We start from the raw sequence: 26,282 nt of genomic DNA on the forward strand, positions 1-26,282 counted from the left end.
CACGATATGCAAAAAAAATCATATTGCGATTATTTTGGCAGATATTGAGATTGCGATATGTGATTGCGATTTCAGTTGGAATGGTTGTTTTAGCATTTCATTTTCACTGAGAACAAAAACTGTTCGTCCATTTTTGAAAATCCAGAATCTATGAATATTGGACACGTAATGTGTATGTGTATTAGATACTTCAAGTTTCCAGATTACATTTGTGTAAGTTGCATGTTGGACCATACTAGTTGTAATGTCACTAAACCATCTGTTTTAAACTTTAAGAAGAGCACAAAATACTTCCCTCATCAGCAGAAAAAAAGCACATTTTTGATTGTAGTGGTCTTTATTCAACAGTTGCAAATGCATGTAAGCATCAGTGGCTAACTTTGTGCAATTAGACCTGTTATCTCAGCCTTTTGAAGTTGTACAGTATTTTTTTTTCCTTGTTGTTTACTTGCAGCAATAAATCCCAGTAATGTAACAGCATCTCAACATCGCTGCAGTAGGTACTCATCTCACTGCTGCAGCTAATTCATTCTTGCAACAAAATAAAAGGATGCAATTCATTTAGATATTGTCTTGGACTTTGATGTACAGATGCGAGTCACGTGTGTGTGTGCCACGACGACAGATAGTCCCGCCTCCTCATGACAGACAGGAGGAAACACCGCCCCCTGAATGTCTCATAACAACAGCTGGTAGCAGAGAGAGAGAGAGAGAGAGAGAGAGAGAGAGAGAGAGAGAGAGAGAGAGAGAGAGAGAGAGAGAGAGAGAGAGAGAGAGAGAGAGAGAGAGAGAGAGAGAGAGAGAGAGAGAGAGAGAGAGAGAGAGAGAGAGAGAGAGAGAGAGAGAGAGAGAGAGAGATCGCTAAGCAGGGACACTCATCTGCTGCCTGGCTTTAGAGTGTGTACACATCCCCGCTTTGACTGCAGCTTTCTCTAAGAAAATCCTCAGTAGACGTTTTTGTCAGACTTTTTAACTGCTCAAGGCGCATGCTCAGACTAACAGACGGTGCAGTTGTTGTATTCAGGAACTCAGAGGTGAGTACAGTAATGCCAGTCACAGCTAAACGCAGTGAAATCTGCCCCGGCTGTTTGTGGCTTTTGTTTTTGCATCAAAGCCAGCTAAGGCGTTAGCTTTCTTTGCCCGCACCACTTTAGGCTGTCCTTCTCGTCAATGTCAGACAAAAAGAGCAGGAAATAGGCTGTTTGAGCGGACTGTTAGCTAGCTTTTACAGTTCAGCGCATTACGGGACGTTGTTTGTTTGGTAACCCCACGAACAAGGATTTTCTTTGCTGTTAGCTTGTAAAGATACTTTTACAGTAGCTTAAGCTAGGCGCTCACGGTCACGTTGAATAGCCATTTATATTTACACAGCTAAAGATAATACGTAAACAGAAACGACGTCTTAAAAATGAGTGACACTTAATGCTACGTGTAGTGTTGTTGCAACAAACATCGACCCGCTCTCTCCCAAGACTGACAAAGCCTGCTGTAGAGGATGTTGGACTTCTTCTTTCGGTTGTTCTTTGCAGAGCAGTTGTGCAGGTTTTCTGAGTGTTTAGCTGTGAATCTTTCCAAGCCACAGCTGCCCTTGGTCCCCACTGGACCCAGTTCACCCCGTGGGCCAAGATGTCACAAAGGCATAAGCTAAAAAAATAAAAATAAAACCAATAATAAACATGCAGCAGAATGGCTGAAAATAGGTCCCCATGCTGCTAGTTGTCTCACACAAGTCAAAGAGGGGATGTTTTTGTACCAGGCTGTGCTGGCATTACGCTGTACATCAGACAGACAAGGGTGGATCTCAGTCATTTGCATTAAATGATCCCACTGGTCTGTTGTATATGTTACCCATGCCTGATCCTCTCTGAGGATGTTCACGCTGTTAATATCTGTTGTGTTGTGACAGTTAATATGTCATCACTGTCAGTGTTTGGCACAGCAGAGACATGTTTAATTAATTAAATTAATGAGTCAATAAACCATGGCAGTTTATACAAGTTCAAAGTTGTTTTGTCATCCAGGTAATCTTGTTCCTTCAATCCAAAATATTCCCATTAAAACTGATTTGAATTAAACTTCCATTTCACACTATATTAGCCACTTTTTACTGTTGTATACATTTATGTTGAGAATTGAGCCCCTCCATATGTGTTGCTTCCCTTCCCCAGACACTGAAAGTTTTTAAAGATGACCACTTCATGGAGTGACCGACTGCAGAACTATGCAGACTTGCCTGCCAACATGGACGGCCTGACAATGAAAAAGTACAGGAGAGAGCCCTACCACAGGTAAGAAACACAAGTGAAGGTTGGTAGGGAAGGACTGACACATTTCTGGTAATACTTCCTCTGTCTGTGTGTTTTTTTAAATTTCGACCACCAATCTCACCATCACTGGGCAATTAAAAATGGGAAAAGGATCTTTCTCTTTACTTCCGCTATGTAGAGCTGAGTAATACAGAGCAAAAAGTGTGTCCAATTATTTTTCTAAACAGTAATTCAAACTTAATGTGCCTATATTTAAAGTGTCACCATTACTGCTTTCCTAGAATATTTGATCCATACTGCGGTTGGGTCATGCAAAATGTAAAATCCTTAACTCTTTAGTTTTTCCACCAAGTCTCACTTCCTTAATGTCAATATAACAGTGAAATGTCACTGACCAACCTGATAACTTCATTGTAATATATTGTAGTTTATAGTTCTACTGGCATTTACTGCTTTACAATCTCTATTCCCTTTCATTAAGTGATACAAAGCATTCAATGGCCATTTGCCAGAGGTGTATGAAATTGAATTGGGCTATAAAAGTAGATTTTTTCACATAAGTGCAATCGTGTCTTGGGTGTGGTTTTTCTGACTCCTCTCAGTCTCATGGCAAAATGTCACCAGACAGTTAAAGTGAGGGAGTACATGAACTTGAAGCCTGTTAAGATTTTTAAGCTTTAATATTTGCGTAAAACTGTTTTGACACTACTTCTTTATTACCTGGAAAATTGATTGGAAACTCCTTTTAGGCATTCTGGCTGATGTAAGAAGGCATTTATTTCTTCTTTGAGTAATAACACATATGTTGTTGTTCGATGTTTAACTCTCCCCAAGTCATATGTGTCCACTGGGTACTGCTGTTCTTCCACACCATTATATGATATGCTGTGCTCAGAGGCTTTTATGAAACTGTCACTCATCTGTTAGCTCTGCGTGTGCTGTGCTGACATAGGTCAGAAACACACACGTGCGAAGATAACACAGATAGAAAGATGGTGTTGGCCTTGCATTAACGAAACATTTGTGACAGCAGTTTAAATTCACTGCGGCTTCTTGGTCCATTTTATTGATTTTTTTTCAAAAAGTACAAGAATGTTAATGTGACCTTTTGTTCATCTCACAGACAAGGACCATTCCTTCAGAGTAAGAGCTCAGCTGAAGCAATGCAGCCTGATAGAGTCCTGATAGTGGTGTATCACATAGCAGAGGGCTGGCGGCTCTTCCCGGCACAGATAAACTTTGAATCACAGGGAGTCGAGTCACTGTCTACAGGAGATTAGAGTGCAGTGGAAAAAATCTGGCAAATTGTTGCACAGCTGCACTCGTAGTAAAAGTCATGAGGGATTCTCTCGAAGGTGTGGCGTGGTCCATGTGGGCTATTTGAGGCATTACTGTTATCTGTGGGACTAAAGTCGAGCCTGACTACAAGTCATCCCCACCCACCCCCGCCCACTGTCAATATGGGTGAGCTTAGGAGAGGCACAGTCTTACTTATCATTTCTGGCTGTCCTTTATTTCATCTCCCACAGGCATCAAATCCTAAGGTCGCATTTTAAATGACAACAGCACAACAAAATTGAAAAGATTTAGATTGAAATCCCTCACTGGAGAAGGACGATGCCCGCTCACTACTGATAAATGTTGACAGTAAAGAAGTACATTTGTTTTGTCATTATCTATGGAAGCAAAATTATGTCAGAATAATTTGAATTTTAGAAGCAATATTTAAATAAATAATCTGTACTGAATACTTCACGTTGAAATTTAAATACCGCTGAAATGATAGCAATGAAATATTTAAATTTTCTAGTTTTGCAAAAACTAGACTTTTATTCCTGAGTTCATGAATTTCCATGTATTTGTATGACTGACAAATGTCACTTTCTTTAAGGCCTGACTTTGACTGCTTGTATCTGGTAGCCTGAATGTTTCAGATTGAGGTTTTCATCTTAATATTTGGTGTCTGAATTTAATCAACTTGAGTAACTTGATCAGAAAGAGTTGACCTGAGTTGAATTTTTGGATCAGAATTTGAGCAAAGTGAAAATGCTTTTTGAATACTGGGCAGTTTTACTTTCTTTTTGAATTTGTGCACCCTTAAATAAAGCAAAATATGTCATTGCTATAAGTGCTATTTAAATTTCTTAACTATTTCATAGTTATTAAATTTCCCAGTCAGATATTAAATTTTCCTTTGTTGCATCCCTGAAAAATATTCATGTAAAATAAAAGATGAAATGACAAAACCTGCTGCCCCAATGAAATTCATCCAAAAAAAGTTAAATGAAAAGTAATCGCCTAATCGATACTGAAAATAATCAGTAGTTGCAGCACTGCTGGTAGTGTTTAGTGATATGAGCAGCTGTCGCTTGGGGCAGGGGCTTGCTTGATTCTACCTGACTTGTGATTGTTCTGGATGTCTTTGAGGGCCCACAAACATCACGCTGTACAACAACAGCCCTGACTGACAGCACACAACAACAGAGAATGACGCGGAATGGCCACAATCATTTTTGCAACAAGTCAGAAAATTTCTGAATGGCAAGAAAGCAAAGAGAGAGAGGGAGGGGGCGCATTGTTTGTGGGCCAGAGCTACCCTGTGTTGCTGGAGCAGTTCAGACCAACGGAGAGTCAAACTGAGATTTAATTTCGCACAGAATGCATCGCCAGTCGTCTGCTGGACAAAGATCTAAATGGGAACTAGTTCACTATGGATCTGCTGCCAGGTATTTCACAACTGACATAGAGATTGGTAAAGATGAGAAGGTCATTGTCACAGATTAATGATAAATTGCCTTGCTGAGTCAGTCAGTGTCAGACATTTGAGTTATGAGCTCATGTACCAGATTATTGTGCTGGTTGCGAGTGATGTAACTTCTTTTTTTATTTCAGTGTGACATTTTTGATTTCACTTTAGTTGATTTACATCTTATTTGTAGCACGACTAAATATTGACTCGTGTGGAAATATTTAGGAACACAGCCGCACATTCAGCTCAGTCACAGATGTTGAAGATAAGGTGCGTAGATCTGTGCCAGCAGTTGAAGTTAAGCTAGCAGTGTGTGTCTGTCTTTTCTGTGGAAGCCGTGTCAGCCGGGGTATGTAAACACTGTCTATCACTGTGGCCTCTCTGGACCCCCAGTCTCCTGGCAGATTTATGAGGACAGTAGAGCTGTTTCCTGGAAGATTGTCAAGCTCAGGTTAAGTTTGTAGGGTTTCACCATCCCCAGGTATAGAGCTTTGTTAACTCCCTGTAGTTTTACCCACCACCAGACCAAAGGCCTGAAGGTGTTGAATTACTCAGATTTTAAGTTCTTGTTACCTAAGTTCATGATGCACAGTTGTGTAATCATATGGTGCCATTTAAGTTACAGTTCTCACTTAGTGACACATGATTAATTGAAACATTTTATCTAGAAGGTTGTTAGTACTGTAGGTTAAGACCATAAATTGTTAAGTACAGATGTGGTAATCAGTGTTTCACATTCACTTTATGTTCCAGTATTTTCAGATATTGTCACGACTGATGATATTTGCCACAGTATCTTATCAGTTTGCTTTTCCTAAGCTACTGTAGGTTTGCTAGTCACTGAGAAGTACCACCCAAATAGTTACACATCTTTAAAAAGAAAATGCCATCATGCCAGAAGAAAAAACTTTCTAAAATACATTTTACTAGATAAAAAAAGCTCTCACCTCATCTGCATCTTCCAGTAATGTATGAATGTGTAGAAAGTTCTATACAAATAGCCCCCAAAATGGCAAAATATGTTGCTTTGCATTGGCCTGATATTGTTCAACAACATGCCAAGTGCCCTTGTAAGATAGCAGTTTCAGAAATATCTACTGGGTATTTTATTGGCGTTCAGTTCTAATTTAGATTCCACAAGCTAACCTTGTGTTAGGTATTAGTGAACACATGTCAGTGTTCTCTGAAATAGGCTCCACGTTTACCTCATGATCAGCTTGTTCTTCTTGTGTCTTGATACGTCGTGGAGTTGTCTTTTTCTCTAACAGTAAGACTAAAGTTAACCGGGGTCTTTATTTCTCAGATGGTTGATGTTTATGTTAGAATTCTCACAATGTAAAACTACTTTGTGCTTCAGCAACAACAAAATAGAGAATATCTTTGTCATATATTTGTTTTCTTTATTTAAAAGAAAACTCTGGTGTAGCGAGAACATTGGTGAAAATTAAGCTGTTCTTTAATTTGATGTAAATAATGAGACATAACTTAAATCTAGCATGAATTATTGTTCAATCATTGCTTTACATGGCTTCTATGTTTTTCTCATTGTCGGGTTCATACGGGTTCAACTTGCATTTTCATCAGCTCTCTGACACAGTGTGCAGTCAAACACGACATTTAATGCAGTGGTGAGCTGAAAGTGAGGTCCAGGGATCCCCAGGAGTCCCTAGAGGGGGTCCTCAGCAAAAAGGGGAATAATTTATTTTCACTATATTTCCATCCATAAGTAACACAATGACAGAATGTATGACTATGAAGCAAAAAGTCTGAACAAAGTTTTCACATTTCTTTGTGTGCTTAATTCACCTGCTGAACAGCAATATTGTGGTTCATTTTCACCTGTTTCTTCAGGCTACTGAGTAACAATACTATAACAAAGTCAATGTTATAATAGGTCTACTCAGTATGTGAACCAGCTCAAGTAAATATTTTCTTCAGAGAATAATTCCTCCTCTCGATTCTGCTAAAATAAATGCTAATCCAATTCTTGAAGATTGTATAGAAACTAAAACATTTATTTTTTGTTTTCTCTAGAGTGTTTGTCAACAGAAGCTTGGCAATGGAGAAGATTAAGTGCTTTGGCTTTGACATGGATTACACTTTAGCAGGTAAGTTGATACACATCATCTGACTTATCACCACTCGTGCTAAAAACAAAACTGTTTCTTTATCATTGAATGTCTTTGGGGTTTCTAACTTATGACATTAACATCACTTTGGGCTCTGCACAATTTGACAGACATTTCATTGGCTAAACAATTTATAAATTCAAGACACTCAATACGTTCAATAATTGTTATTTCAGCCATATTTTCACTATGAGGGTTACATAGCAGCTCCTCAGTTTACATGGATTGTTCCTCCTGTTGTCATATTAATAATGCAGACTTATCAAAATTAGCATGTGTCACTTAAAGGAGCATTTTGTAAGTTTTGCTATTGCTACATAGCCAGCATTAGCATTAACATCTTTTTACTTACCAGTCTTGCCAAGAGCCAAGAGCTTCAGTCATCGCTGCATTTACAATACAAGAGGTTATGATACACTTTCTAGGCAGTGCGACTTCTTCAGTGATTCAGTATTAGAAAGTAACAAGCTGAGCTGACCAGGCCGGAGCTAGCTGATTAGCATGCTAATGTCAGTAGAAGAAAAGAAGTAATAGAAATAGAAGCAAAACAAGAGGGTTGCTTCCCACGGTTAGAGACAACTCTTGCTGAGAAAAGTAACGTTTGAAGCTGAACTCACAACATTTCTTCTAGACTGGTAGGTAAACAGCTGTTAATGCTAACGCTGGCTATGCAGCAATAACAAAACTCACAAATAGCTCCTATAATAAATTCAGGCTTACTGCGCTCAGAGATAAATTATGAATGCATCCATGGAGGTGCATTGAAATGGAAAATCTGATGCGTTAATTGGAAAGAGGGGGGAAAAAAGCCTTTTGTGAATGTCAGGGTGAATTTAAATATCCAAGGAATTTATTTTCTAATTCGTCACCTGTTGGAGTCTGAACAAGAAATCCTTAATTGTTGAATTTCCTTTGACCTTGTGAGTTTCATGTAGATGTTAAAGTCATATCCCATCAGCTCTATATTTACCCCCCCTCCTCCGAACTGCAGCTTGTTGTCCACAAAATATTATTTAGGTCAATGCTGGTGGCACATTGAGCACACTATAATACTCAGATAACAAAATGTTAAGCATAGCTCCCTGGTACACACAGTCAGTTGCAGAGAGATCCTCTTTTTCCTTCTGACCAGTAACTAGGCCAAAAATTTCCAGATTTTTCGTGCCACTTTGTTCTGTGACTCAGCTCCAGTTTTTGGTCTCTCCATCTCTATAAATAAATCTACCCTCACTTTGAAAAGCAGGTCACGTTTGTTTGTTGAGTTCACCAGTGATGGCTCTCTTGAGAACGGGGATCACTCTTAGTCCCTCTCTGGCTCCGTACTCCTATCCTCGTTGGGAGGGCAGGAGATTTTACAGACGCTCAGCTGTTGACATGGTTCTCTTTATGGGCGCTCATAACCAAGTGTTAATGTTTGCTAGAAGCGTGGCTATCATGTATCGTTGGAGGGTGTTCAGCTTTTCACCACAGAAATGCTACATCAACTCCAGAGAGCAGGAAGATTCACAGAATTGCTGCTGCTTTACCACAGCACTGTGGCCGACTGCAGTCTTTGTTTTTAGAGGGTGTTGAAGACGTGCAAAATTCCTAATGCATCTGCTTTTTCAAAAATGTTCTTCCCTAGACTTAATTTCTGGTCTAAACTTCGTGTGGGGAAAAATATACCGTAGTTTCTAATTGACTGGCAGGAGTCCATTTAAGTCGTATATTGGGACACCTCAAACATAGTCCCTGTCAACAGTTGTCAGTCAATGCTAATGCTTTACACTGTGTCAGTGTTTATACCCAGCATGTAGCAGTTTAACTGATGTTGAGACCAACGATACCCACCATGTTACTCAAAAGAAGTTAAGGAAAAAAAAGTTTTTCATTAATTGTTTTGTTACAGGAAAATATTTGATGTCTTATTGCATCTGTCAATTTTCTGCAGTATATCTGGACATATGTAGTTTGGTTAGGTTTGGCAATATGACGATGAATATTATAAGATGATATCCAACCATCAGGGATCCCTCCATACTGTTTATAATGAGGCAGCTTTCCCGTTAAAGTTCCTAAAAACGTGATTTAAGATCCTATATAACAGTTGTAAATTTACCTTACCTTTAAAGCCCCTTAAACTTCAGATTTTCTTCTGTTAGCTTAAATATTTATGACTACATGAGCAACAATTACATTTAAATATTTGTAAAAAAAAATCCTTAGGTATGATTGAGCTTGAAAACGCTAGATAATGTGGGTGTTGTTGCTTGACGTCTGTGTGTGATGGAAGGAAGAATGTGGCCCAAGATACTGATAGTTTACTCTTCTTTTTTATTGTGCTGTTATGCATATCTTAGGAAATTATTGATCTAAATTATTATTATTATTATTATTATTATTATTATTATTATTATTATTTTTGCTCTTATCAATTTAAAGTCCAGGGTTTAGGCTTCTCAATTGTAAATCCCTTATGCTTAAACGCTTTCAGCAATTTCATTCACAAACGTCATACGTTAGATTTTTTAAACTAAATCAACATTGCATGAGACAACATTCTTTGTACTCCTACTGGGAGCACATAATCGCCAGTAGAAAATGTTGCTCCGACACACATTTAGGCCGAGATTGCATTGAGAGCAACACATAGTTTTGTCCTAGTTTTCCAACAGCCTTTTGGCTGGAATGTAGGTCCCCGAGGCTGTGCATTAGTTCTCCCGTTTTTCCACAATGTGCTTGATAGCGTCATAAATCTGTGACAAAGGCCTATATTTGCATATTAGTGGCCTCAGAAAAATTAAAACAGTCGAGGTGGTAGTTTTAATATAGGTGTTTTATGTGACATGGTTCAGATAAATTCTCTGCCTGGCACAATTTCTGTGGTTTGGATTCAGTGGTCTATTAGTAGAAGGGTGGGGGTTGTTTACCTTGTGTGTGAGGGTGTATGTTACACATAGGCCTGGGGTGAGCCGGCCTATAAACTCTGGAGAGACACCACACACCTTAGCAATTGGAGCAGTGGGAGTATAATTATCTGGCAACAATCTCATCAGGGACACAAGGTAACGTATGCCTGAAGCTAAGGCTGTACCTTGCCTCAGTTGTAAGTAGATAACCGCGCGTGTGTGTGTGTCTGCGTGTACATCCGCATACTGACAGCGTGAGAAATATGAGAAAAGGACTTACAGCAGGGGAGCAAGGACCCCTATAAAACAGAAATGCAGGAGAGTCAAGGAAACAGCAAGCAACAATAACACAACATCTGATGTGCACACAAATGTTGTAAATGTGAGTTTTCATGAACATCTGTTGATAATAATTGCTTTGATGTCTTATTTACTTAAACATGGGACTTTCCGTGACTGTAGCCTCTAGTGTGGCTCTCATGGAAAAACAGATCTACAAATCACTCCACTACTGCTCAAGCAGTCCGACATCTGAAATAGTGAGCGACGATCAAGATTCACGGATACACTGTAGGCTCTGGTGTCATGTGTCTGTGTGGAGGTTTTAAGGTTCTCAATAAAGTGGTTTTAGAGTAATTAAAGTCACTTCTCTGAGAAAAAGAAAAGTGAGTAAGTAAAAAAAAAAAGTTATTTGAAGTTATGGTCAGTGTTAGATTCATCAGTGTTTGAATGGGCTGTCATTGTATGGACAGTTTGGTTATATCACATCACAGATAATCTCTATTTTGAAGAGGATGGAGCTCCGTTGGATTAAGTTAATGTCACACCTTTCTGTGCAGCACTGTCGATCAAATCTGATCAACAACACCAACATAGTTTCGATGAAGCATATTAAGTTTTTGAGTTTGAAAGTCTCAATAAACAATGATTTTTACTTATTTATTGTTAGGGTCATGAATATTAAATGCATATTAAAGATTATAGTAGAATAATTAAGGTGTGATACCAAGTTTTGAGGGGCTTTCAAGGCATGTTAATAAGATCATTTTAGTTTAATTTCTGACCATTGAACTGTTAATAAGCAAATCCTTACAATGTCTTTCTTAAACTTTCTTAAACTACCTTTAATTGTTGCTTATTCAGACATGAGTTGAGTAGTGTAGCAGAGTAGTTAGTCTCTTAACTGTTGCCAATAAAGCCTTACAATAGTCTTATTATAATGTAACAAAAGAACTTCCTGCTTGTGAATGACCAGTCTGACTCACTTTTATATAACCTAGAGGGAGACTTGATTTTATATCTCCTAAGCTGTATGTGTAGGTGGGAGCGCCACACCAGGGTCCCAAGGTCACTCATGAAAAAAAGCCACAGAGTGAACTAAAGAAAGAGAGAGTGATGATAGCAAAGGTGACAGAGCAGCTCTTAAAATAGGTTTCTTTGTAGTGCCTCAGAACTTCAAGAGGAAAATGACAAGTGAGCGAGAAGTAGGAGGAGGAGGAGGAGGAGGAGGAGGAGGAAAGGCATTTTAGTTGGTGTATGCTACTGCTCTGGGCACAGGGCCCAAACCGTCAGTTTGCTGGGAGACCACAGCCGGGGGGTGGGAGGGCGGGGGTTTGGGCAAGCTTACGTGATTATAATGTAGAAACAAGCTCAATCTTACAGAGGAGGGGTGTCAACGACAGGAGAGAGCTTTACTGAACCTGAGATGTTCCTGTAACTTGGAGCGTATTCATTATGCTCCTGTGTATAACCCAGCATTCAACTAACAACCCAGCAAGTGCACGTTCACATTTTGCAGAGTAGGACACAGATGTTTTCCTGTTTGTCCTGCAGTACTGTTCCCTCACTAGCTGTCCTCTATCCAAGCATCATCAGCCAATTTTTCTTCCCCTCCAGGGGCCTCCCACCACCCCACTGGGAGTGTAGAAAGCAGGCAACAACACAAGTGCATTCTTTGTTTCGTATTTATAACATCTGACATATTCTTTTCCCAGTGTCAAGTAGCATTTTAATCCTCTGCTAGCCTTTTCTTAGCCAAGCATCAGTCTGTGTTTTTATTTTCATAGCCCACCCTTGCCTTGGTTTTTGTTTGGCTCTGGGGTGGCAACAGGGTGGGGGGGTGGGGTGGGGGGTGGCGGTGTCATCAGTGCTCATTAGAGCCGCTGCTGAAAGTTGAGCGATTTTTCATTTTCACGCCTGATCTTATTTCTGTGTGGATTTGCGTGCAGAACATAGAGGCCCTTGTTGATTGTGAGGACAGAGAAGGGCTGTGTGTGTGTGTGTGTGTGTGTGGTGTGTGTGTGTGTGTGTGTGTGTGTGTGTGTGTGTGTGTGCGCGTGCGTGCGTGCGTGCGTGCGTGCGTGCATGACAACGCCACAGAGTCTGAAGTAGATGAGATACCCTTAGAAAAGTCACATGTACATGTTGTGTAACACGAGTAAGGTCCACTGACTGTCAGATGTGTAATCACACAGAGGTTATTATCAGTTCATTGTTTTGTCTATAAAATGTCACAAATAGTGGAAGATGTCCATCACAAGTTCCCAGAGCCAAAGGTGAGGACCGAGCAACAGTGAAAAACCCAAAGATATTCAAACTGCAGAAACGTAAACCAGAGAAAAGCAGAAAAACACTCACATTTGAAAGACTGAAATCATAGACTTTATGGCATTTTTGCTTGATGAATGACTACGTAATTATTTGATGATGAAAAATAGATTCATTGTTTGATGATCAGCTAGTTGTGACTAATGGCAATTAACAGAATTGTTATTGTTTTATTTTCTGTCAATCAAGTGATCTATTCTTTGTTTCATTGCTGTGTAGAAGCTAGATAATTAACAAACATGAACTTACCAGGCTTATAATGCCAGGACTAAAACTTCTGCACAATTGTTTTAAATGTCGAAACCAAAATCTGTGTCTTTTTTTTTTTTTTTAGGAGATTAGACACCAAACTTCCCTGCAGCAACAAGTGTTTGTGTGTGATCTTTATATGATCTTATATTGGGTAAAATTTAGAACTATGTTTTTCACTTTCAGTGTACAAGTCACCAGAGTACGAGTCACTCGGCTTTGAGCTCACAGTGGAGCGTCTGGTTTCCATTGGCTACCCCCAGGAGCTGCTCAGCTTCGTATACGACCCATCCTTTCCCACCAGGTCAGACCAATCACTCCCCAGCACAGGGACACCATGATGGCCGTCAGGTTAATGGCAAACTGCTGCCTCATCTCTTCTCATTTCAAACCCTTTAACCCCCTAACCTCAGTGGATATAGCGAGTATGAGTGACTGGGTGAACGAAAACACATCACCTGTTGAAAGTTCAGTTCCACTCTGAATTTATTTGGTGGGGAAAAACCTCTCTGTCCATCCTGATAAGAACTGTAATCATATCACAAATGATAGCAGTTAAAATACCAGATGTTATGATCAACAGTGAGGTTGGAAAAGTTTGTTTCATTCTGTTTTGTGCACTCAAACAATCACTTCTTTCCTCCTACTTTCAGGGGCCTTGTGTTTGATACCATGTATGGAAACCTGTTGAAGGTTGATGCCTATGGTAATATTCTGGTCTGTGTCCATGGATTCAACTTCCTCCGAGGGTGAGCGATAGTAAATAGCAAATAGTGTTTGTCAACTTTCAGCTAACTTGTCTCTTTCTGACAGTGTCTACATTAAGATTTTGTCTTGTTTGTTATCTTTTCTCAGCCCCGAGATCCGTGAACGGTACCCAAACAAGTTTATCCAGAGAGATGATACAGAGCGTTTTTATATCCTTAACACACTCTTCAACCTGCCAGGTAAGGTCTCTGCACACACAGGCGAACTCCATGGGACTGTTACGGAGAAATTAAATAAATAAGAAGGGTATTTTAATATGTTTCATCAAGCCACAATATCACTTGACAGCTTGTTTGTTTTTCTTCACAGAGACCTACCTCTTTGCCTGCCTAGTGGATTTCTTCTCCAACTGTGACAGATACACAAGGTAAAATCTCTTAGTTGCATTATCTGTCATACAACAAGTTTCTGGACACCGCATGGTGACACAAAGACAGTTGCAAGCCAAACTGGGTCAAGAGCAAGCCCTACAGCATGGAAGGGCACAGGTGTCTCAGCTGCTAATCTCAGCTAATCTTTTTTAAAATGGAAATTAAATGGCAGTTCAGTTGGAGAACCTGTCTGAACCTGTTTTCATTTTCTGTAACAATTATTAATTCATCTCTGCCACTACTAATTGTAGAAAAGCATGGATTCTTATTTACTACTATTTACAGAGAATGAAATCTTGATATAACTAAGAAATAAGAAATAATCTTTTAAATGTAAATGTAAGGAGATATAATAATGGCCTGTAAATTTGTTGAGAATGTAATCTGGAATGGCTGCATGTCCTTTGTCCTCTGAAACCTGGTTGTTGGTCTTTTAGGGGGAGAATGCTTTCCTGTTTGGCTGGGGACCCCTCCAACAAGGGAAGGCTATCCCATTTAAAAGCAAACAAAAAACAAATGTCATGTTTTTGAAAACCTTCTGTAAAGATGTGGCCTGTGCGACGGCTGTGTACGTGTGTGTCTTTGCTCCTCTCCTCCAGCTGTGAAACTGGCTTCAAAGATGGCGACCTCTTCATGTCCTATAAGAGCATGTTCCAGGATGTTCGCGACGCTGTTGACTGGGTCCACTTCAAGGTAAGACACTTTTGATGGTGTCGGCTGTTAAACTGACGTTTCATGTGCCTCACGTGGGCGCCGCTCAATATGATCACAGTCGGTTTGTGCTCTTCCTGGATGTGATTAGGATCTGTGCTCATGGAAATCTGCTCTGAAGTTTGTTTTTTTTTTTCTGATATTTCTCGTACAAGTAGAAGTTGTTAAGGTCGCTTTCACACCTGTAGTTTGGTTCACTTAGTCCATATCAAGGAAAAATTATACATCTCAATTCTGGTTTGGTTTATGTTCACACTGACTTTTAACAAACTAACCAAGAGTAAACTAATGTTGTTTATATGCACTGACAGGTAACTCATAGATTTTTGCGTCCTGCATCATCAGCGCTACATGAACCCACAGAAATATTTGATCATTAACCTTATTAGTAAAGACTGCATCAGAGCTCATATCATAGTATATCTTAAATAGTGATGAACAGATTGTAATATAATGAGAACAGTTACTATGTTTCACTCATTCTTTGCCCCTTTTTTTGTGAAACTGCTAAAATACAAAGAGTAGGACACAGGCTCAGCACGCCTCTGGTTCAACACCTTCTCACTTTCTGATACATCCCGGAAATCCCCACACTCATGTGTTGATGAGTGTTACTATGGTGCTCAAAGGATTGTGTATATGAAGTTATACAGTACATTGCTTAAAGCCTTCAGATCAGGAGATCGCTTTCTGAAAGGTTGATGATCAGGAGATGTGTCTATAATAATAATTAATGTGATTAAAAATCACATCTACTACTATAGAAAACTTTTGGAAGCATTTTTCATCTGAACCAGAGTTTGACTGAAAGCTCTCCCATGATCAAAACAAATTCAACTAAGTGGGCAAACACACCAGACACCAGACAAACCAAACAGAGAAAACACACAAGGATTTATATCCTTGAACAATGGGTGATCACGGCTTACCAAGATAATATCAAGACTGCTTGTCATGTTACATGGATCAGAGGAGAAGCTAACCGGATGTTGACAACAGAGCAAAGGTCAGGGAGCCACTGAGATTATAAACAGTTGTCCTCTGGGGTGAATAATATCCATCATACTCAAAACATCTGTGGTGGCGTACGTTTTTGCTGTCAGGCCCATAGAATCAAAGAGCAGGAGTTTGGGGACGTCCTGCTGGACTAGTGGTTGGGATACTAAAACTACTGTTGGCAAGACATTCCCAGTTTGAGTCTGTACAGGGACTTTTTTTGGCAATGCATAAAAAGATGTGTTTAGAGTTTTGTTTTTATATCAACTGAAAAAGATGTCGGTTTGATATCACTGCTGTTATCACTACTGCCGTCTCATTTTGCACATCCTGTGGAAACCTCAACTAAATGCCACAAGTTCCCATCTGTTGTGTGGGGGTGGTTGCTGGTAGTTGCTCCCTTAACTGTTCCTGAATGGATGGATTTGTTTTTATGCCTCTATGTGCCTCTAATGTAATATTTTTATGTAAACATTTAAAGGTGGATTTTCACTGTTAAGTCTGACTCCTGCATCTCACATTGCAGGGTACCCTGAAGGAGAAGACGGTTGAGAACTTGGAGAAGTATGTAGTGAAAGATGTAAGTTGTTAGTATTCATCAAGAACGGCACAAGTGTACTCTGTTAGAGAATACACACACACACACACACACACACACACACACACACATGCACACACACAGTATCACATTCTTGTACTCTGTGAAGAGGCTGGTTTTGAAAAGATGCCTTGAGCTTCGGTCTTTTCTTCTTCTCCGTTCCCACCAGGGGAAGCTGCCTCTTCTCCTCAGCCGAATGAATGAGGTGGCCAAGGTTTTCTTGGCTACTAACAGTGACTACAAATACACTGATGTGAGTATACAGTATGTGTGTAGTTGCAGTAGAAACTTCACTCTTTAGGGACAAACACTAATTAGGTGTTTCAAAAACTGCAGTGGTAAGTCAGATGATCATGAGTTCATCCTGAGATCCATTTTGTAGATTTTCTCGCAGACTGTTGGCAGCACTAACAGCTGTTATTTAAAACACTGCTGCGTTTGAACTGTCAGTCTGTGTGCTGTGTTCCCACAGAAAATCATGACCTACCTGTTTGACTTTCCCCATGGCCCCAAGGTAAAATATTACTTTTTTACCCCTTCCCTTTGATCACACTTTAAAATTGGGTTGAATATGTAGGTGAAGGTGAAAGACATGTTTCATATGTATAACTTTATGCTTGTGTGTGTGTGTGTGTGTGTGTGTGTGTGTGTGTGTGTGTGTGTGTGTGTGTGTGTGTGTGTGTGTGTGTGTGTGTGTGTGTGTGTGTGTGTGTGCGCGCGCACACACCCACCACAGCCTGGTACCTCCCACAGACCCTGGCAGTCCTACTTTGATCTGATCCTGGTGGATGCCAGGAAGCCGCTGTTCTTCGGGGAGGGTACAGTGCTCAGACAAGTCGACACGGTGAGCACAGGCAGAACACACAGCTGGGACAGGGAGGTTTTCACTAATAGCTGCAAACACTGACTGACATATCCAGACATGTTGCAGCCCAGTTGTGTGTTCGCTTTTTAACCTGATGACATATGCAAGCATACAGAAGAATCAATTAGTACATGTGCAGAAGGTGACAAAATGTGACAAATTCAGTAATGTCAGATCAGGATTGGCCATTGACTCCTGAATTACATGGTCTGTAACTTTTTTGTTCATATTTTCTTCATGTTTTAAGATACCTTTTGTAATAAATTGACTGGTTTTTGCTGCATAGTCTGACAAAGTAGTCGTGGACATAGATTTTGAGAACATCCACTTCTGATTCATTTCAGAGTGAAAACGTTTACATTAACTCATTTGGCACACAACAATTTTATCCCGAGCAACTTACAAGTGAGGGACATCACTAAAGCTTCAGTGCAGTAGGAAACCTTGATGTGAGCACTAAGTACTACATCTATTCAATGAGTGCAAAGAGATCAGGTAAAGCAGTGCACCGAAAGTGCGTAGTAAGTGATAGTTTCACATGTTAGGGTGTTAGAGGTGTGAGGAGAGGAGGTGCTGTTGGAAGAGATGAGTCCTCAAGAGATTCTTGAAGACAGAGAGGGACGCCTCTGCTCTGACAGCATTCAGTAGCTTGTTCCACCGTCGGGGAACCACAAAAGATTTGCAAAAAGTTTTTTTTGGTGTAGTCGTTCCTCCTTTTCAAACTGGCCCTGAAGACATACTCTCCCAAATGAATTTAACTGTAAGTGATTGGAGACAAAACACACAGAACATTGCAAAGTTCATGAAGTTACAACGAGGCTTCAGAAGTTTGTGTGTGACAAATCAAGTTAAAGATTATGTTCTAGCATATGGCTTCATTCATGTTCATAAAACTGACCCTGTTAGTGCTTCTGCCAAGAATCCTCTCACTAATTTGTCATATGATTTCTTCATTTCAGACAACAGGGCGTCTAAAGATAGGAACCTACACAGGACCTCTGCAGCATGGGATAGTGTACTCAGGAGGTAGGACTACATTTTCTTTCAGTCGCTCAGTCTAGTAGTGATCAGTTGTCTGTAGCAGTTGTGCTTGTTGTTTAGGTTCGTCAGACATCGTGTGCGACCTGCTGGGGGCCAAGGGGAAGGACATAGTGTACATAGGGGATCATATCTTTGGAGACATCCTCAAGTCCAAGAAACGTCAAGGCTGGAGGACGTTCCTGGTCATACCTGAGCTGGCCCAGGAGCTGCACGTGTGGACCGACAAGAGCTGTGAGACAAACACATAAACACAGACCCACACACACCCTCACATGGAAATACCAGTTTGACTGTATGTACATTTCATTTCTCGTATATATGTAGTCACATTCAGATTTTTTCCAAGTATTGCAGTGCATTAGAAAACAGTCTCAGCAGGGACTTGACCTAGAACAGCAGCTGTAGTGTCAAACTTGCAAGTTTCAGAAAAAACAAGTGAGTTCTACATAAGCTACATTTGATAAAGATCATATAATCAGCAGGTACAAAGTCTAAACTCAGACTATGGGTAGTCACATTCTCACTCACTCTGCACATATTCACAGAATCATGCTCATTGATACTGGAGCTAACTAAAGCTGGAAGACATGCACGATAAATCTTGCACATAAGTAATAGTTGTAGTAAGACTTACCCTCTTCTCTTGTTTTCCAGCATTATTCGAAGAACTGCAGGGTTTGGACATTTTCTTGGCTGAACTCTACAAGTAAGAACTGTGACCTTTAGCCTCTTTTTTTTCCCGTCCCTTCACCATATCCGACCCCCTTACTCATCAGCACCTCTTACACCAGTTCTGCTACTGTTTGCTCGCTGCAGTAACAGCTTCTGCTTGCACGCATGTGAGCGCATGTCTGAGAGAGGACAACGGGGTCAATGGGGTAAAGTCTAAAGGGACTGCTGATAACCGGATTCACTGATGTTATTTATAGCCTGGCACTATTCACCGTTGCACCACCTCTTTGACACATTACCTTTCAGCGGACTGATATCAATTCCATCCCCCTCCCCCACCCTCTCTCTTGACTTCATCTTTCTCTCCCGTCCTTCCTCAGACATCTGGACAGCAGCAGTAATGAGAGGCCAGACATCAGCACTATTCAGAGAAGAGTCAAGGTACGGCCTTAATCCCCTCTGTTTCTATGACGACAGGGGACCTGACATGCTTTTAACACTGGCTGTCAAAGATGGCCGAGCTATCAATGCCCACATTTGCATTGTGTCTACTATAGTCAAGATATACTGTGATTGTTCTCTCGGTTGCAATGAACAACTACACCAACGGCCCTGATAAAGGTTCCATAATGTTCAGGGTGAAGCTGGTAAATCCTTTTAAATGTGGGTAAACATGCGTCATCTCCTCTTTTGGTCACGGTGTTGCAGGCTCATCAGTGTCTTCTCTTCTCCCTGTTGCCCTTTAGAAAGTGACACATGACATGGACATGTGCTACGGCATGATGGGTAGCCTTTTCCGCAGCGGCTCCAGACAGACCCTGTTTGCCTCCCAAGTGATGCGTTACGCCGACCTGTACGCAGCCTCCTTCATAAACCTGCTGTACTACCCCTTCAGCTACCTCTTCAGAGCTGCACACGTACTGGTGAGTATCCGAGTGTAAAGCGAAGTCGTTAAATGAAACCACGCACTCTCAAAGGTTAGCGCTAATACCACGACTTCACTTTACTGATATAGATACGAAAGTCTTGTCTTGTACCATTTAAGATTCTGAATCTTTATTAATTTAAGTTCCTCTGCGTTTTGTTATTGTGTGATGATGTTAACATTTTGTTGCAAAACATATTTATATGTTGGAGGTGTAGCATCCATTAGAGGCCGGCCATCTGTCTCTAGTTCTCTTGGATAACTGACCAACATGGATATGTTGTTCTCTGACTAAATCTCTGTTTCAAAACGTTCTGCTTGAATAAAAAGCAGGCTCTTCCAGTAAGGCGGTTAGCATTGCCAAGTTGTAGTTTTCTCACGTTTAGTCTTTTTTTCTGCCGCAGATGCCCCATGAGTCGACCGTTGAACACACCCACGTGGACATCGACACAGAGTCACCGCTGGCGACGCGCAACCGCACCCAATGCAGCGACTGCAAAGACCTGGAGTGTAAACGCAACCAGCTGACCCGCTCCTTCAGCGAGATCAAACCTCCCAACCTGTTCCCCCAGACTCCCCAAGAGATCACTCACTGCCATGATGAGGATGATGATGAGGAGGAGGAGGAGGAGGAAGAGGAGGAGGAGGAAGAGGAGGAGGAGGAGGAGGAGGAGGAGGAGGAGGAGGAGTAAGGTGGACATGGAGAGGAGAGCCACGTTCCTGCTCCTGCTTTCTTATGTTTCCCAGTAGAGTTGGGTAGTGATCTCTCTCAACGTGAGGCAGGGAGGAAAAACATCTCCAGTGTGTGTGTGTATATATATATCAATTCTGTATGCACACAAACACACACACACACATGTACTGGAGATTTCTGAGGAAAGTTTAAAGGACCAGTAGCGAGACAGATCATGTGACTGTCAGAAGACTGAGGGTCCTCAAAATCCAACCTTTCCTAGCTTCATTATTAAAAAAAAAAAAAGAAAAAAAAACACTTAATAGTTTTAATTGATTTGATTTCTGTATTATTTTTCCCATCAGACGGACAGATCACACACTCGAGTAAACATCACACATTATTTTTCATTATGTTTTATAAGCTGTTTTTTAAGACCTGCTGGTGGAGTAAACATGTCAGATATGGTCAGTAAACTGTGGTTTAAATCATAACACACTAGCCTTGCTGACACAGTATGCACATTGTAATGAAACAAGAAAACAGTTTTCAGTTATGGTGTTGAAAAAAGATGCACATCCTGTATCAAAACAGACTTTTTTTTTTTTTTTTTATGCAACATGGGAACAACATTCAGTTTTTCTTCTGTTTTGTTTCTTTTTGTCGTCACTTTTTAGAGGAGTTATTTGCTCTCACTTGTGTGTAAGGGTGTGCGTGTGTCTGTGTGTATCTGCCAAAGTAGACTCACTCCGACTGTAGCATCCTGAGTGACAGCAGGCTAAGGATCCATTGTACTAAACTGAAGCACAGGAGCACTGAAGCACAAGCTGGCGTTAAAGCGATTGATAACCAGATGCAGTTTTTGTTTGAAGTTTGTTTGAGAGAACATGTGGTACACAAGTGGCTGTTGGAGTGATATTTTGTTACCAAGCAACAATGATGACAGAGTACTGTAACCATGTTTTATACCAATAGTCTCTATGACAACCCTGAGTTACAGTCGTGTTTCTGTAAATAGCCATCAGGTGAATGTTTTTCGCCATGTGACTAGTTCACGGTTTAAGCCACGAGCAGCTAACATGCAGTATTTTCTCAGCTTGGTTATTTAGGAAGGTGAAACTTGAGCATTGTATTTGACCTTTACAGAGGGTTTTATTATGATAGGGGGATATAAAATGCGAGACAGTTTTAACTAGTTGGAGCAACTTAAAGATGTGTGATGTGATTTTTTTTTTTTTTTTTTTGTCAAGTGTGCAACAGGAACGTGAGAGTGGCCTCTGTATGCAAGGGAGGGAGGATTAAGATGTACAGTATGAAGCTCAGTTCAGTCGGTCTACCTGGCTTCAGACTGTTATTAGCTTGCTTTGTGTATCTCATTGGTTTAGGGGCTTTGTTGGGCCTTTTCTTTTGTTTTTCCTTAATCCGCTGACCCACAACTGTAGGTGTCTTCCTCGGGGGTGGGTGGCATGTTGATGCAGAGTGTGGGGCTGAGTGCATACTGTAATGTTCTGTTGCACCTCTAAACACTGTCATATGACCATTTCATAGTAGTGTTTGTTCTAGTTTGTTACTAGTTGAGACCTGGATGAAAATCTCTGACTTCAAGCACTTGTCTTTTCATTTTCTCTGAACTTTACAACAAAGGATGAGCTAAGCTTATGGAACTTAAAGGCCTTAAAAACTTCAAATGTTAAGTATTTTTTCATAACATCAAATATTCATGAATAAAAAAAAAGCAACAACAAAGTAAAAGAAAAGAAAGGTTAGGCATTATTTATTAAAAGTTTAACTTTTAACAACTCATTGTATCTGCCCCATCAGCACTGTGTGGCTGTGGTTTGATTTCACTGACAGTAAGTGCATTTCCACCCATGTGTTTTCATGCACATTTTCAATATGCACAAAAAAAATTTGAGTGGAAACACCAGAAATTTAAAAAAAAAAGTCCAAATATCCTAAAAAGGTTTTGCACTTAGCTGTAGTAACATAGTTGGTACACTGATAACAAAAACAAGTGCAAGAAAGTGTCATTAAATAAATTATGAAGAACATGAAACAAGTGACTTAAACAAAGTGTTAATAAGACAAAGACTTACGTGTGGAGCAATGAGGAGACTGTAACCTTCCTCACGTTAATACACAAAACAGACACAAACTATCCACTATTCCAATAGTCTTCCACATCATTTTATTAATTTCAGACTCACCCTGTCCGCAGTGCGACTGTAGAAGAAGTTCTGCTGAGGTTTAACGGCACCGACTGTTCTCAATCTCAATGAGCCAACTCCCTGAGAGTCACGACAGTAGTGGATGGAAAATGCACTGAAAGTTTATTTTGGAACTTTGTTGAAATTTGTGCTAAATTTAGATGAAAACTTGGTATGTGACCAAACAACCCAGCGACTGTCACCAGTTTTGCATTCAAATGTTGCTAAATTCCTGATCCTGGTGCAAGAAAATATGTGACATCACCTTCTTTTTCAACTGAGCCCCGCCCACTTCAAACTGGTGAGAGTAGAGAAGTAGAGAAAAGAAACTCCATCACCTCTCATGTGAAATAACCAGAGGTGGTGCTCATGTAGGAGTCTATCACTCATGGTGAGAAGCTGATGGAGACAGTAGGTTTTCGGGGCAGTTAACCCAGACACAGCATGACTGGTGAGTCCATGTGTCCAAATGCTTCAGAGTTAGTATTTCAAACAAGGTGACTTTTTTCCTCTTCTTTTGTCTATTCAAACACCCGGTGTATCCTGTACGTTAACTTTCCTCATCTTTTATATTAAGTCTCGACATGTCTCAGCCATGTAAGAGCTGGCCTGTCCATTAAGGCCTCAAAAGGGGAAGAACGTGCTGTCTACTTGTTGGTTTGGCTTGATATGGAGTGGTGAGAGGTGAATGTGTTTAACTGCAACTTTATGTGACGGTTCAGTGGATAAAACCTTGTAGGACAATAAGAAACATATTACAGCTGTTTATCTTTTTTTTCCCCCACTTTTTTTTTTTTTTTTTTTTTTTTTTTACAAATGAAATATTTGTATTCTCAGTTTTGACTTTTGTTCCTTGAACATGGAATAACTCGATATGCTACATGAGGCAGCTGCATTGCTAATAAGACGTAGTCGACTGTCTTTCTTTGCATAATTTGCATATGCATGTGAAAATAAGAAACATATCCGTTCTGACACGGTGGTTATGGTAGCATTGGTTTTACTTCTATGTGGTTTTTAAGACAAGCTTTTTTTTGGCATTTATCATTGTAGTTTTACACAGGGAGAAAAAAAAACTGTAAACCTGTATAAAATACAATGAAGGGAAATGTGAATAGCATGTTAAGTACCATAACTGAAATGTTACTTGTAATCAACACCATGGGGTTATTTTTATTTTTCTAAGCTAGTGTTTTTAAATGGTCTTGGTTTACAGAAGTGTAAATAGACCTTTCCATTTCCTTTTCTTACCATATTTTCTTTTTCCAAATAACATTTTTTTTTGTTTATTTTTATACTGTACCACAGGAGGCTGTTGCTCAGACTTTGAACTAACTAAAGCCTTGTGAACAGTTACAGTGCTTTAGAAGATTTTTATCCATTGTTGTGATGCGCAGAATGCATCCACATTAAAAGCAGGTGCCAAAACAGACACCTTTCATTTTCTAATCTATAGTAATCCTCTGTTTTTATGCATATCAGTTTATGTTCTCCTGAGCAGTGTTTTGTTGTTTGTTTCCAGAAATTACCCTACAGACTGTACATTGAGGTAAAATACATAAAAATGTAGAATAAAGATAGTTTTTCATAATTTTGTTGTACTTCTTTTGTTCATATTTTGCTATCGTGGATCAAGGAACATGTGCGATATGCTGAAGTTATCTTGACCGGACAAAAAGTCAAAGACAGAGACACTGTGATACTTGCGTGATAAAGGTATTGTTTTCATTGTCCTGACACTAATGTAATGTCTGGCCGCAGACACCAGCATCTCATGGTGGTTCACAGACATGCCATGTTCAAGGACGGTGATGATAAATCATTATAACTTACCTACCAGCGGGCAAGTCGTTAGCACAGGACATTTATCATACAAGTGGAGATCCCAAAGTTTCAAAGACACCAAATCAAGCTGTTGTAGTACTTACACCAAGGTCTCCTGCTGCACTGACGCTTCAGTGTTCTCCCTCACTTGTAGGTTATTTTGGGTAAACATATACTGTACCCTCAATGAAGAGATGGAACAATGCGACTTTGTTTACAAAAACCCCTGAGTGTACTGAATCGAATATGCTTGTTTTCTATTTCGAGGTACAATGTGTTATTTCGTCTTTCTAAAGTTACATCGGGCCACTGTAGAGTTTAAGTGCTACAACACTATGGACTGCAGTTTTAAAAAGTTAAGTAAACATCCTCCTGGGCTCCTACTGGGTCTATCATAACAGCAACAATAATAATAATAATAATAATATAGTAATGATGTTATTATGTAATTATTTGTGACACACATGGCACACTACCAGGAGGGTGAGTGTGCTGCAGCAACATTTCCTGAATCAGCATTTTTCCTGGTATGCAGTGATTTTTATATTGTTAAAATATGTGGTGGATTAAAATATGTTATTATGCAATAATAATAACACAAAAATATTTTATTTAAAAAGTGACAATTATGGGAAAACATAGTGTAATGGATGCACAAGTAGAGTCAAAAAGTCACCGTAACACTAATCCAACATGGACTAACATTAGTAGCCATTAGCTGCTGGTCATAACAGACCAAGTAATGCTGTAGCAATAAAACCCCTGAGTGTATTGAACTGAGTGAGGCAGTTTTCTGTTTTCTTATGAACTCAGCTTTGAATTTGTAAAAGGAAGATTGTGTTATTTCTTCATTGAAAAGTTACACATTGTCACTTTAATTACTGTATTTAGTAACTGTATATTTTTATCAAAGCGTAGGAAGAGCCTCATTAGAAAGCATGAAGAAGCAGAAGAGCTTTAGATTGAGTACACTGAGCCACCACCTGTCTTGTCTGTTAATCATTCACTTTTTTATTAAACCACCAGCTGGAGGAGGCAATGGGAATGTTGTCTTCAGGTAGAAGAAGCATTATGGACAGCACACAGGTACAGTAGCAGCATCAGGGTTGACAAAAGACCAGTTAAACACAGGCTTGCAAAGCATTCACATAATTGAATCGTTCAGCAGATGATGGAGTGTGTGTGTGTGTGAGAGAGAAAGACAGGATGTGTGTGTTCTGTATCACAGAATATTAAAATAATTCAGTCACAGCTGATGCTTCCCCCAGTGTTTTCTATTGTGCGTTTAGACTTTTGAATTGTCGCCTTGCTTCTTGCTCTCCTGTCAGGCACTGAGATCTACTGGCTTGTGAAGCATAGAGTATGAATGTCACAAGCACAGTCTTACAATCTGATCATCATCATTCATTGCTTCATCTCTGGAGTGATTGTCCCTGCAGAGCAGAGCGGGGCCAGCTGCATAGGAGCACTTTCAAGTAAACAATAAACAACAGCAAACACAGCTGCAAACAATGCAGACGTACTCTACGTCTGTTATACAACAGGGACGCCCCTCGTGGCTGAACAGATGCTGAACAGGGCTGTGTGTCCGTGTGTGTTTCCAGAGACCGTCACACACACAGAGACAGTGAGTTACATGAGGAAACAGCGACCACCAGTGGTTACAAACTGCAACTGAATGTTAACAGAAAGATTCAGCTTTAGGACACTTTTATGTTGCCTGTAAAGTGGCAAACTGCCAG

The 26,282-nt window shown here is 40.1% G+C and overlaps 1 protein-coding gene across 2 annotated transcripts; it reads left to right on the forward strand.

Moving 5' to 3' along the window:
* Positions 1-838: 838 nt before the first annotated feature.
* On the forward strand, positions 839-24,307 carry nt5c2b (5'-nucleotidase, cytosolic IIb). Of its 2 annotated transcripts, none has more exons than XM_056372192.1 (18): positions 839-1,034; positions 2,169-2,288; positions 7,051-7,124; positions 13,076-13,193; positions 13,543-13,638; positions 13,745-13,836; positions 13,967-14,024; positions 14,628-14,721; positions 16,262-16,315; positions 16,503-16,586; positions 16,806-16,847; positions 17,070-17,177; positions 18,158-18,224; positions 18,300-18,470; positions 18,894-18,945; positions 19,292-19,352; positions 19,658-19,834; positions 20,241-24,307. In XM_056372192.1, the coding sequence occupies exons 2-18, from the start codon at positions 2,188-2,190 to the stop codon at positions 20,526-20,528; spliced, it is 1,737 nt and encodes a 578-aa protein (XP_056228167.1). In that variant the 5' UTR covers positions 839-1,034; positions 2,169-2,187; the 3' UTR covers positions 20,529-24,307. The 2 variants fall into 2 exon arrangements, with proteins under 2 accessions (XP_056228167.1, XP_056228168.1); XM_056372193.1 differs by lacking the exon at positions 839-1,034 and adding an exon at positions 14,466-14,513 and having other exon boundaries at positions 2,185-2,288.
* Positions 24,308-26,282: the final 1,975 nt, after the last annotated feature.

This window comes from Seriola aureovittata, chromosome 3 (genome assembly GCF_021018895.1).
Source record: "Seriola aureovittata isolate HTS-2021-v1 ecotype China chromosome 3, ASM2101889v1, whole genome shotgun sequence".
Lineage (NCBI taxonomy): Eukaryota > Metazoa > Chordata > Actinopteri > Carangiformes > Carangidae > Seriola > Seriola aureovittata.

Bases quoted from the DNA above. Each gene is read 5' to 3' on its own strand.
- nt5c2b (XM_056372193.1), top strand. From the start codon at position 2,188: ATGACCACTTCATGGAGTGACCGACTGCAGAACTATGCAGACTTGCCT. The intron at 14,722-16,261 runs GTAAGACACTTT...CTCACATTGCAG, and splicing joins TTGACTGGGTCCACTTCAAG to GGTACCCTGAAGGAGAAGAC. The intron at 16,316-16,502 runs GTAAGTTGTTAG...CGTTCCCACCAG, and splicing joins AGAAGTATGTAGTGAAAGAT to GGGAAGCTGCCTCTTCTCCT.